The sequence below is a fragment of the Neophocaena asiaeorientalis genome, unplaced genomic scaffold (genome assembly GCF_003031525.2).
Source record: "Neophocaena asiaeorientalis asiaeorientalis breed wild unplaced genomic scaffold, Neophocaena_asiaeorientalis_V1.1 scaffold936, whole genome shotgun sequence".
NCBI classification, from domain to species: domain Eukaryota; kingdom Metazoa; phylum Chordata; class Mammalia; order Artiodactyla; family Phocoenidae; genus Neophocaena; species Neophocaena asiaeorientalis.
Window position 1 is genome coordinate 143460 of NW_020174970.1, and position 12853 is coordinate 156312.

Genomic DNA, 12853 nt, shown 5'->3' on the forward strand with positions numbered 1-12853 from the left:
AGCCAAAAATAAATAAATAAAATAAATAGATTTATTTAAAAATAAATAAGTAAAATGTTGTGTTAGGTTCAGGTGTACAGCTTCAGATTCTTTTCCAGTATAGGTTATTACAAGATATTGAATATAGTTCCCTGTGCTATTCAGTAAATCCTTGTTGCTATCTATTTTATATATAGTGGTTTGTATATGTTAATTTCATACTCCTAATTTGTCCTTCCCCCTTCCCTTTCCCCTTTGGCAACGTTTGTTTAAAATTACTGTATTTGGGCTTCCCTGGTGGCACAGTGGTTAAGAATCTGCCTAGCCAATGCAGGGGACACAGGTTCCAGCCCTGGTCCAGGAAGATCCCACATGCCATGGAGCAACTAAGCCCATGTGCCACAACTACTGAAGCCCGCGCACCTAGAGCCCGTGCTCGGCAACAAGAGAAGCCGCACAATGAGAAGTCCGCGCACCACAGCAAAGAGTAGCCCCTGCTCGCCGCAACTAGAGAAAGCCCGTGCGCAGCAACGAAGACCCAACGCAGCCAAAAATAAAATAAATTTTAAAAATAAAATAAAATCTACCCACCCCTCAAAAAATGTTATGGGGGAAATAGATGAAACAAGATTGACAAAATGTTAACGACGTTGAAGCTGGGTGACAGGAAGGTACGTGGGGTTTTTCATGATACTATTTGCTTTACTTTCATCTATTTGAAAATTTCCATAGTAAAATGGATTTTTGTTTGTTTTTTAAGTCTACTTGCTATGGAAGGAAAGGGAATTTTTGTCACCACACGCCCTTTGGATGCTTTCAAACTGGAAGCAATAACATAACTTCTTGGGTTAATTGGCTAAAAGATTTGGCATGTCTCTCTGCTCTTCTTGGAGAACTTCAGCACTTAAGGCAAGAAACAGGTCACCCAAGGCCGCAGCAGAGGAGAGCAGGGAGGCCAAAAGAGAAAAGAGCTATGATTTTAGGCAGAGGGTTTATCAGAGCTTGGGTTTTCTGCATCTGTGTATCAAATTAAATGAAGTCCTCTACTACCTCTGGGCTTAATCTATAGTGAAGCTCAGCATCTGTATAATTTAAGTCACTCCTATCACTTCTTAAATAATCAAATGTGAGAGCTGGAAGAAACTGGAGAAAATACTCAACTGAACCATCTTATTCTGCACCCAGAGGAGATATTATAAGAAGGTTATGGGTGGGTTGGTAGGGTGAGATAGTACTCATTAAACTTGGTTTCAGGACTTCCCTGGTGGTCCAGCGGTTGAGACTCTGTGCCCCCAATGCAGGGGGCCTGGGTTTGATCTCCAGTGAGGGAACTAGATCCCACATGCTGCAACTAAAGATCCTGCACGCCACAACAAAGATCCCACACGCAGCAACAAAGACCCGGTGCAGCCAAATAAATAAATAAATAATAAGACAAAACAAAACAAAAACAACAACTTGGTTTCATTTCTCCCTTGCTACCCTGAGAGAATAAATAAGGCAATAAGGTGAATGTGCAGTCTTTATTTTCTCTAAAAATTGAGGTAAAAGGGAACTCTTTAGAAAAAGAAACCATCTACATTGAAAATGGGACGGTCCAAACTTACACAATATGTTAGTTATATCTCAGTAAAGCTGAAGTAATATGTTTTTAATTTTTTAAAAAGTACTGCAAAAAGAAAACAGGAAGGTCCAGCTTTACATCATTGCTCCAGGATGCTCAGAGGAAGGAACTAAAATCGGCCAAGGTTGAGCCAAGATTTTCCTGAGTTGGTCCAGACTCCAGATTAATGTTTCAAAGAGGAAAGAGATCAGTCAAGAGTTTTTGAGTCTATAGTCCCTGGAAAGAAGTGACGTTGATGCTCCTGTCACCTCAGCTGAGCATGCTAGCTGGTCTTGGTAAGGAAATTGACCCAATTTCCGAGGTTCTTCTGCCATCCCTGTGCCCAGCCTGGCATCTGCCCAGTCCTCCTGGTCCGAGAGGGTGGCCGACTCTGCAAGTCTTGGAGAAGAATACTCTGTAGGTGTGACTGTCTCGTGCCATGAGCCAGCCTCACGAGAGGGTTGGGTGTGCGAAGATTTCTAGGAGGGTCAGGAGTATCAGAGCAGGGCAGGATTCGCAACAGCAGCCAGCCAGGACAATCCTGCATGGTGGGCCTTCTTCTCGGTCCCCTTTCCTTACGGCGTGGACTGAGCCTCATACAGCTGTGCCTATTCCACCAGCTCTACTCCCACTGGATTCCCAGCAGCTCACAGCTGACGTTCCACAAGCGCTCAGCCGTTTTGTTATTCCGGGCCCTTGGAGACACCCAAGTCTTCTTGCAGTCACTGGAGGGCATAGAAAGGGGGTGAACATCCAGGAGTGAAAATGGACAGTCTGAAAAAGTTTATGTCCTCTTCTTCAGAATATATTTCTAAATGTGTAATAAAATACATTAGATAAAAAGAAACTAACTGTATTGAAATGCAGTTTTAAAATATTTCCTTTTGTTTTTTGTACTGAATTTAAAAAAATTTTAATTTTATTGGAGTGTAGTTGATTTTCAATGTTGTGTTCGTTTCAGGTGTACCTCAAAGTGATTCAGTTATACATATACATATATTCATTCTTTTTTAGATTCTTTGCTCATATAGGTTATCACAGAATACTGAGTGGAGTTCCCCATGCTATACAGTAAGTCCTTGAGGGTTATCTATCTTATATAAAGTATAAAATATTTTAAAAACAATGTGTGGTATAGTAATGTGTTCTATTAGAAGAGCTAGCACTGGGTCTAATCACTACCAGATTTCAAAGTATTGGCGGGAAGTGACATCCTGAGGTATCTGCAACAATTGCAATGTGACATGAAATTATTTATAGTTTTCTTGGGGACAAAGTCACCAGTATCACTACTACTGCAGTTCACTTCCTACATTCATAATCAAAGGAAATGGCAAATTTCAGATGGAGGTTAGTGAAACTAAAGATGAAATTATCTTTCCATCCAGGTTTGAAGACCCCTTAAATTCTATCCACAGACCCCTTGTGTCCCATGAACCCGACTAAGCACCCCTGTTTTGTTTTGGGGTGAGCAGGGTTGGGGCAGAGCACACTGTTCATGGTGTTTTTCTTTAAATAGAAGTTTTGGACTTCCCTGATGGCACAGTGCTTAAGAATCCTCCTGCCAATGCAGGGGACACGGGTTCCAGCCCTGGTCCGGGAAGATCCCACATGCCGCGGAGCAACTAAGCCCATGCACCACAACTACTGAGCTTGTGCTCTAGAGCCTGTGAGCCACAACTACTGAAGCTCACACACCTAGAGCCTGTGCTCTGCAACAAGAGAAGACACTGCAATTAAGCCTGTGTGCCACAACGAAGAGTAGCCCCCTCTCGCTGCAACTAGAGAAAGCCCACGCACAGCAATGAAGACCCAACACAGCCAAAAATAAATTTTAAAAATTAATTTAAAAAAAACTGGGATCATACTGTACCTAGTTTGGGGAGGATAGCTTTCTCTTGTTAACAATGTACAATTTTAATTTTACAAGTAATGAATTAATATATAATCTTTTAAATTTATTTTTAAATAATAAAGGAATACCTAGAGTAAAAGGTTAAAATCCTCCTTCACACTGCCCCCCGCCCCCCGACTCTTCCTCAAACTCCCTGGAAGTAAATACTACTGTGTAGTATGTTTGCTGTGTATCCTTTCAGACTGTTTTCTATGCATTTACAGTGAATAATTATATAGTTCCATATTTCATTTCTTTCTGATAATATTATATCACTAACATTTTCCCATTAATTGAATATTATTCAAAAATACTTTTATACAGTGACTGTATTATATTTTATCACATGATTAAGGAGGAGTGTTAAACACCCAGACTCCAGGGTGGCATTGTCTAGTAGAAATATGATGCGAACTACAAATGTGAACCACATGTGTATCTTTAAATTTCCTAATAGAAATTTTAAAGTATTTTTTTAAAAAGTGAAAAGAAATAGGTGAAATTAATTTTAGTAGTATATTTTATTTAACCCAACATAGCCAAATTATTTCAGCATGTAATCAATATAAAAATTAATGAGATATTTTACATTTCTGTTTTTCACACTATGTCTTCAAAATCTGCTGTACATTTCACACGTACAGTATGTCCCAGATTGGACTAGCCATGTCTCAAGTGCTCGGTAACCACACTGAACAGCACGGCTCTAGAGCCAGGCTGCCTGGGTTTAAATCCCAGGCCTACCGCTTATAAACTATATGACCCTGAGCCAGCTAATTTTTCTGTGCCTCAGTTTCTTCATCTGTAAAATGGGGACAATAATACAATCTACCTTTCAGAGTTGTGATGATTATATGAATTAATACACGTAAAAGTTAGAAGAGTGCCAAACATGTTGTAAGAGCTCAAGCAACATTAGCTATGATCATTTATCCATTCCCCAATTGTTGGACACTGAGGCTATTTCCAATGCTTCACTTAATAAATGGTGTACCAGTGAACCATCTTGAACAAAGTGGGACAGAAAAGCATACTGGGCTGGATCAAGTCATGGAATAGGAAGAGATGTAGTCCTGGGCTTCCCTATATTCCCAGACTCTGATTGCCCATTGAGTTTGTGATAAACCTCAACATCAAAATGTCTATTTTTATGTTCCAACAGATAGTGCCAGTCTTCGCAGCTTTGGGAGAAGTGTCCCTAGAGTTCACACTAGGGACAGGTGACTTTGCCCTGGAGTTTCGTGCTATGTGTCATTTAAAAATTCATGAAGGAAGTCAGCCAAAAGCTTCAAGGAAGAGAAAAAGGCTCTACAAAGGCTTACCTGGAAATGTGGCACACAGGTTTGAAACAGAGCCATAAAACCAACTTTTGCCATGTTTCAAATGTAAGTTTCCTTAGAAAAGTAATAGCATTTGGTCTACTGGCCCAACGTGAACCTGGATTCCCCCATCAGGCACAAACTTGGCCACTGGGGGAGCCCACGGAGTCCTATGCCTGCCTCACCATGCACACAGGTGATGGGGAGAATGCATACGGCCTCTGCGCACCTGAAGTACTTGCCGCTCAGGGGCTCCAAGCCCTCAGCCAGGGCGCAGTGCAGGCTGGTCTGGGCCCCCTCCCTCGCCGTCTTGAGGAAGGGGGAGAAGAGCTGCCAGAGCAGGCACAGCAGGAAGGAGTGTCGGACCAGTTCGGAGCGGACGATGCCTGGGTGCACTGCGTAGGTGGTGACCCCTGTGCCTAGGGCAAAAAGGGCACAGTTAGACCAGAGACACACTCCGAGGCCGGGGAAACAGCTCATCTCCTGCAGCAACATGCACGAGTGAGAAGAAGGGACTTGGGAAACAGAACCCCAGTGTTCAGAAGACACCACCTCTAGCCAGGTAGAATCTCATGAGTAATTAATTGATCTTATCCAGAAAGATCTATAGCCTTCTCAGCCTTCTATGCTCCAAAAGGAATGCTTGGTTGAACATCCTTCTATTTTAGTGTCATCTTAATCTTTGGCTTAAATGGTATCTTTGGAATTTCTATTGGAGGGTCTTAGGGGCAGCAATCGTGTTAGAAGGTAGGAAGCTAGGAACTTGTTGTGAATTGCATTTGCCGGGCAAGCACATTTTATGAGGTGTAGATTGAGGGGTGTTGATGGAAATGATAAGAGTTAACATGCCCCCAAGACACCCCTGCCGCCTCCACTATTTTTAGTACTTATTAGGTACAAGGGCTGTGCTACATGTTTTATGTGTTATCTCATTTGACTCTCAAAGAGGTTCATGAGGTAGGTAATATTAAGAAGCCCATTTACAGCTGAGGAAACTGAGTTCTCATCACAGACAGGTTAAGTAAATTGCCCAAGGTCACACCTGGCTGGTTGCAGGGCTAAGGTCTGAACCTCGATGTAGAGTAAAGAGCATAGACTTCTGAGCTAGATTGCCTGGATTTGAATCCTGGCTCGCCTCGGAATTAATATATCTTGCTCGGGCAAGTTTCTCAAGATATCTGCGCCTACCTCTTCTTTTGTAGGGAGGGGAAAAATAATAGCACCTACCTCATAGGAATAGTGTATTAAATGAGTTGAGACACAGATGTATATGGCACACACAAACTCTCAATTATTGTTGTCACTATTAGTATTCATTTAAATGATTACCTTATTCTTCTACTTTCTGCATTCTGATAGTAAATACCATTTTCCCCAAACCCTGGCTTATTCACTGTAGCAAATGGTCCTCCAGATTCACAGATGTCAGTGTCAGAAGCTCAGCAAAAACTCCAGGGGAGCACAGAATCATAGGATCAAGAGTGGCCTCACCTCATTTTACAGTTGAGGGGAGAAGTCAAGGGAGGTTAAAGGGACATGTTTGTAGACACACGTGGCTACTTTGTGGTAGAGCAAGAACTCAGACCCAAGTATGTGAAACCCTGACTCCAGGCAGTGAGTGGCAGCTCTGTAGCTCAGCTCACCCTGTAAACCTCAGCAGTTGGCACAGCAAAGGAAGCACCCTGGTTTAAAGCAGAGTCCCCACTTTCCAGTCCTCACTCCTTCACTTGCCATATAATCTTGGGCCGGCCGCTTCTTTGGACCTCAGTTTGGACCCATAAAATAGTGAAAACAATACCTACTCTGCTTGTTGCAAGAGGTTGTTGTGAAAAATCAGATGAGATGATAAATATGAAATAAGATGTGACAAAGCACATAAGGTTTATAGGTTCCTGACCTCTGTTCAATTTTAAGCTTCCCAAGGGCAAGGACTCTGTTTTTACTCAGTTTTTTTTTTTTTTTTTTTTTTTTTTATCCCCTGCATCGCAGGCGGACTCTCAACCACTGTGCCACCAGGGAAGCCCTTACTCAGTTTTATAACCTCATTCTCCTTAGTGCACAGAGCTGCCACTGAAATGTGCACGTTTGACATCCTGACTTCAGAAGTTTCTGTGAACCTCTAATCTGGACTGAAGCCCCTGCTTCTTAACCCTGGCCCTTTCTCTAGACTTACCTTGGAGCCTCTTGGCCAGCTCACGAGTAAAGAGCACATTGGCCAGCTTGCTGTGGCAATAAGCAAAACCCCGGTTGTAGGACTTCTCACCCTGGAGGTCATGGAAGCGAATCTTGCCAGCATGGTGGACCACTGATGACAGGTTCACCACCCGTGCAGGAGCGGACTCCTTCAGCTGCCCCAGGAGCAAGTGGGTGAGAAGGAAGTGGCCTGTGAGGAGAGCCAGCAGAGGGGATTGAAGAGTGGAACGGCAGCCTGGGCTCGGGGTGTGGGAGCTGATGTATGACAGGGCTTCATCACTAGCTCACTATCTTTTGGGTGTGAACATTTTGATACCATGAGTAACTTAGTGCTAATGGTCAGTCAGTCTGAGTTAGTGGAGTCCTCAAGGCAAGGGCCAGAGCTGGACTCCAGGTAAGGCAATATATACGTAATCTGTTGTTATTTGTTCCTCTGTCCTTGCCCCGGTCAGGAGCAACTGCTAGCTTCTGACATCCCCCGTCTGGTTATGATCACACAACTGTGGGCATGTACAGAAGGAAGGATGGAATAGTCAGGGAAAATAACTTTTGCCGAGGATCACAGAACCTGTTCTGTGATCCCCTCACTAGAGCCATTGCCTCGAGCTATGAACACTAGCCTCTCTCATACCTCAAGTCCTCAAGGTCTGCCTCCACGATGGACCAACCCTTGCTTGCTAGGTCCTCAGTTATAGATATGACCCCCGCTCCAGCCAAACACGGATTTCACCCCCACTCCTGACCCTGCTTGGCAAGTCTTGCATTACCACAGTCCCATTCAAGAAGGACCTTCTTCTTCCTGGTATCTCCTATGTTTGGGGTTTCTTAACGGTATGAGTAGGATAAACTCTCTTTTTTGTACTGGTTAGGAGAGAGATAGTGAAAGAAAAACCAATACCTCCAGTCTAGCAGAATCTTGGTCTCTATGAGGACCAGTGGAGATCCTCAGCACTGGTACAGCGTCATCCGCCTACAGAGAACATGATGGCATATGCCTCGCTTTTCACTCACTCTAAGATACTCACCCAGGTGGTTGACTCCCAGGTGGGTTTCAAAGCCATCAGCTGTCTTGGAATATGGGCACATCATCACTCCTGCATTGTTGATCAGAATATGAAGCTGCTTTTCCTCTAAAGAGCACAACCAAGGAGACCATGTGGTTAGCAAGGAGTCAGCTAGCTGCCAGTCCTGAGTGTTTGTTCCTTGCGTTTGGACCTATCTCAGTGATATTCAGTAGCCACTGTCATTGGGTTTCTAATTTTTTATATATATATAAATTTATTTATTTATTTTTGGCTACGTTGGGTCTTTGTTGCTGCACATGGGCTTTCTCTAGTTGCAGCGAGCAGGGGCTACTCTTCATTGCGGTGTGCGGGCTTCTCATTGTGGTGGCTTCTCTTGTTGCGGAGCACAGCCTCTAGGTACATAGGCTTCAGTAGTTGTGGCACGCGGGCTCAGTAGCTGTGGCTCGCGTGCTCTAGAGCACAGGCTCAGTAGTTGTGGCACACGGGCTTAGTTGCTCCACGGCATGTGGGATCTTCCTGGACCAGGGCTCGAACCCGTGCCCCCCGCATTGGCAGGCAGATTCTTAACCACTGCACCACCAGGGAAGTCCTGGGTTTCTAATTTTAGTTGCTGTTATCTTCCTGGACACCATTCATTCATTCATCCATTCATTCAGCAAATGTGTACTTAGTACTGACTCTGAGCTGGGCTGGGCACTGGGCATACAGTGGTAAAATAAGACAGACATGGTTCCTGTCCCTCATGGATTTCATAGTCCTTGATAGAAGATGGTCATTTTCCAAGATACAGAAGAATATTGGCAGCAGCACAACTTGCTTTTGTGCCTATGGCCACAGAAGTTTGATTCTTAGGATGAAAGAAGAGAGTGGCATAAGGGCCACACCTCGATGGCAAGGTACAAGCCCAGGCAGGGAGCTGTCACCTCCACCATTCCCACTGCTGAGGCAAGGAGATGATAAAGATCCTGCCCAGCCTGTCCACCCGCCATCCCCGTGCCAATTCCCTGCCCTGCTGGTTCGTGTGGCAGAACCTGTGCAGTGGAATCCATGATGGGTCTGATGTAAAGGTCAGAGCTGGTCCAGGGTGGAGCAGCCACTCCCACACCCAGCTTCCTGCCTTTCTAACCCCCAGGGCCTCACCTGCCCGGAAGCCCTCAGCAAAGGCTCGGATGGATTTGGTATCAGATAGGTCCAGTTTCCGTACCAGCACCTGGGAGTTCTTTGTATCAGCTCGGATTTCACTGGCAGCAGACTCCCCCTTTAGTACATCTCGGCAGGCAATGTATACTCGGGCTCCTGGGGCCAAAACAAACAGACAGCAATGTGTTCAGACCCTGGGCTGAAGAAGAGTCGAGTAAGTGAATTTGGGACTGGTGGACAGAGCATTTCCCGCACCATCCCTAAAGCAGTGAGTGGCTGAATTGCCGCTTCCAGATTCTCTTGCTATCACCTTAACCCCAGGCTGGGAACCCCGGTTTTTACACCCTGATATTTAACATGGCTTAGGATCTCCTTTTAGAATAACTGACCTTACCAATATTATACACGGACATCATTGTTTTCCTTACTTTATATAAATAGGGAAGGAGCAGGAAGGAAGGAAAGTTTAAGCCACAGAGTAAGTTGGTGTCACAGCTGGACTTGAATCCCAGGTTCCTTGAGTTCCTGACCAGAATTTCTAAGCCCAGGAGGAAAGATAAGGGAACGTGAGTAGAGTTCCTAGTGAGAAAGACAGGAGGTGCTGCCCTGTGGAAACGGAAAGGAAGGACTTGCCTCTGCGAGCAAGCTCTCTGGCTGTCTCCTTGCCGATGCCTGTGTTGGCACCGGTGATCACCACCACCTTCCCGGGAAGCTGCACGTTTGTTCCACAGACCCCACCAGCAAAGAACTTCCTACAGGCAAGAGAAACAAAACATTTATGCACCATCCTTTCCAATCCCAGACTGAGATACATAAAATCCACCCAGCCTCAAAGAGGGATTTCTTTTCGTTGCTGTCAGGAGACTTAAAGAAGCTAATCTTCAGGGGACAGCGTCTCCCCAGTGGGTAAGGCAGTCTCCTGCTTATCAGCTCAGCTTGGGAGGTCACGTGCCCGGAAGCTACAAATGATCATATGGGCAAATAGAATAAGTTCTCTTGAGCCAGGGCCAATGGTTCCTTGTTAAACAACAAAGATAGCTCGCTCCTATCTCTAGAGGTTCCCAGAGGTCATCTTCCTTCTCTTTCCTGCCCTTAAAACACGAGGGGGATGGGCATTAGTGGAATCAGTGGTCCTGAGCCCTCACCTTCAATAAGCATCAATGGTGAGTAACCGATGAACAGCACCTCCAGGGTCCCATATAGAAATACGGCTCTTGGGCTGCCTCTCCAGTTTTAGAGAGCCAGAATATTCTGCCATCCCACTAGAGATTTCATACTCGCCATCCATGCACAGAGAGAAAACCTCCCTTGTTCAGACCTCTGTGCAGAGAGCATCCTTTTACATAGAGTTGACTTGATAAGTTCCCAAAAATAGGACAGGAGGAAGTAAAGCTAACATCACCTGAGCATCATCCAACTGCCAAGCACTAGGCTAGGCATTTTCCAAGGGAATTTAATTCTCTCAAGCACTCTGTTATTATCCCCACATTACAGTGGAGAAAGCTGAGGCTCAGAGAAGTTCAAGTCACTTGCTAATGGTGGCAAAACTGGAACCCAAACCCAGCTTTCTATGACGGGACCTAGAGCAACACTCTGTCTCTGATATGTCCATTTAACCTTCTTTATCATCAACAATCTCTACTCATAACACACATTTCTTTGATATCTTCAGAAATCCCACAGCAAAAGAGCCAACCCCAAACGTTAGTTGAGGGTAGTCTCAAAGGGAAGAGAGTTTGCTCCCTTCCCCAGATGCCTGGTACTTAACAACTGAGTCCCTCGGCAATGACCACCCACCGTAACGCAGCAGGGCCACCTTGACTAGGTACGGTGAAGAAAGGGAGACCTTCAGAGGAACCCAATGGAATGGAGTGAAAGAGCAAGGACTCCCCCATAAGATGTCTGTCAAGCTACTTAACAGAGTCATCAACTCAGCCTTCCACTAGCATCAGAATTCAAACCCACCCCTCCTCTCCCAGCCCCAGGTGCTTCCTTCTCGTTTTCCACCACAGTATTCATAACTGCCTCCTTCCTTCCTGCTTTTCCTGCCTGACTTTCTCTCCCTTGGCCTCCATCCCTTTCTCTTCCTTCAGCAGCTAAGAACTCATCTTCTTACAAGCTCCGTGGCTCCCAATTCAGGGCTTTGTAAACTATTGAATGAGTTACTGAATTAAGACAAACCTGATGGATGGAGCTGTCACATACAGGAAAGAAAGGAACGAGGTGAGCAGTCCCAAGAAAACCAGCATCTTTTCAACTTCTTTAGTTGCTGCTGCTTTACCAAGAGCAACTTTGACTCCAACTCTGGCTCGGGCTCCACCTCGTCTCGCTCCAACTCTTGGCTGCTTCTTGCTGCTTCTCTTTCCTCCAGCTCCTCTCGCTCCTGGGTGTTCAGCAACAGCCTGACTCTAAGCGTAGCCCAGAATCCTATTTAAATCCGAGAGCTGTCAGAGCACAGCCTGCTGGGAGATGTAGTCCTGGGAGAGAAGGATGGAGAAAAGAGCAGAGCCTCACACTTACTGGCAAAGAGAATGAGGGGAGATGGAGAACTGCCCCTAACTTTCCCACCCTCAGTCATTTCTTTTATCTAGGGAATGTGTTCCCTCCACCATCCTCACTTCCGTTCCTGCAAAATAGAATATTTTTAACTTTAGCAGCAGACCCCATGATACTTGAAATACAGTGTGATTAAAATAGACAGACAAGGAAGAAACCCCCAGGAGAGAGGTGAGAGAATTCAGGAGAGTGTTTCCCTTGGTGGGGAAGGGGTAGAGACTGGGGTGGGGTATGTTAGGATCTCCTGGGGGGGGCTGGTAGTGTTCTGTTCTTTGGGGGGGGTTGCTATTACACAGGTGTGCTCACTTTGTGAAAATTCACTGAGTCACACACCTGATTTGTGCACTTGACTGTGTTTTATGTTCTGTTTCAATGAAGTTAGCACACACATGTATTGTACATGCCAAAGAAAAGGTATAGTGTTTCAGTGCATGGGCTCTTAGCGTGGACTTCCTGGTTCAAATCTCAGCTGAACTGCTTACCAGATGGGTGGCCCTGGGCAAGTTACTAAACCTCTCTGTTAACTCACTTTTCTCACTTGCATAATGGCATGATAAAATATACACCTACCTTTTTAAGTATTAAATTAATTAAATAGGTAGGAAATTTGAGACGGAGACTAGCACATAGTAGACACTGTATAAAAGTTGGCTGTTCAGGGACTTCTCTGGTGGCACAGTGGTTAAGAATCCGCCTGCCAATGCAGGGGACACCTGTTCAAGCCCTGGTCTGGGAAGATCCCACATGCCGTGGAGCAGCTAAGCCTGTGTGCCACAACTACTGAGCCTGCGCTCCAGAGCCTGCAAGCCACAGCTACTGATGCCCACACGCCACAACTACTGAGGCCCGGGCGCCTAGAGCCCATGCTCCGCAACAAGAGAAGCCCCTGCAATGAGAAGCCCGCACACCACAACAAAGAGTAGCCCCCACTCGCCGCAACTAAAGCCCGCACGCAGCAACAAAGACCCAAAGAAGCCAAAACATAAATAAATTTTAAAAAAAAAGAAAAAGAGTTGAGCTTCCCTGGTGGTCCAGTGGTTAAAACTCTGCACCTCCACTGCAGGGGGCACAGTTTCCCTGGTCAGGGAACTGAGATCCCACATGCTGTGCAGCAAGGCCAAAAGATGTATATATAGAGAGAGAG

General features: G+C 45.3%; 1 protein-coding gene across 1 annotated transcript; it reads right to left on the reverse strand.

Moving 5' to 3' along the window:
- Positions 1-1483: 1483 nt before the first annotated feature.
- On the reverse strand, positions 1484-11586 carry RDH12 (retinol dehydrogenase 12). Its single transcript, XM_024761867.1, has 7 exons — positions 11335-11586; positions 9787-9905; positions 9154-9309; positions 8014-8118; positions 6969-7178; positions 5025-5214; positions 1484-2307 (listed from the first exon to the last, which is right to left on the reverse strand). The coding sequence occupies exons 1-7, from the start codon at positions 11400-11402 to the stop codon at positions 2205-2207; spliced, it is 951 nt and encodes a 316-aa protein (XP_024617635.1). The 5' UTR covers positions 11403-11586; the 3' UTR covers positions 1484-2204.
- Between the last annotated feature and the right edge of the window lie 1267 nt (positions 11587-12853).

Coding starts and splice junctions, on each gene's coding strand:
- RDH12 (XM_024761867.1), bottom strand. CDS start 11,402: ATGCTGGTTTTCTTGGGACTGCTCACCTCGTTCCTTTCTTTCCTGTAT. Junction 9,310..9,786: donor CAGAGAGCTTGCTCGCAGAG/GCAAGTCCTTCC, acceptor TTTTGGCCCCAG/GAGCCCGAGTATACATTGCC. Junction 5,215..6,968: donor GCTGGCCAAGAGGCTCCAAG/GTAAGTCTAGAG, acceptor TTTTTGCCCTAG/GCACAGGGGTCACCACCTAC.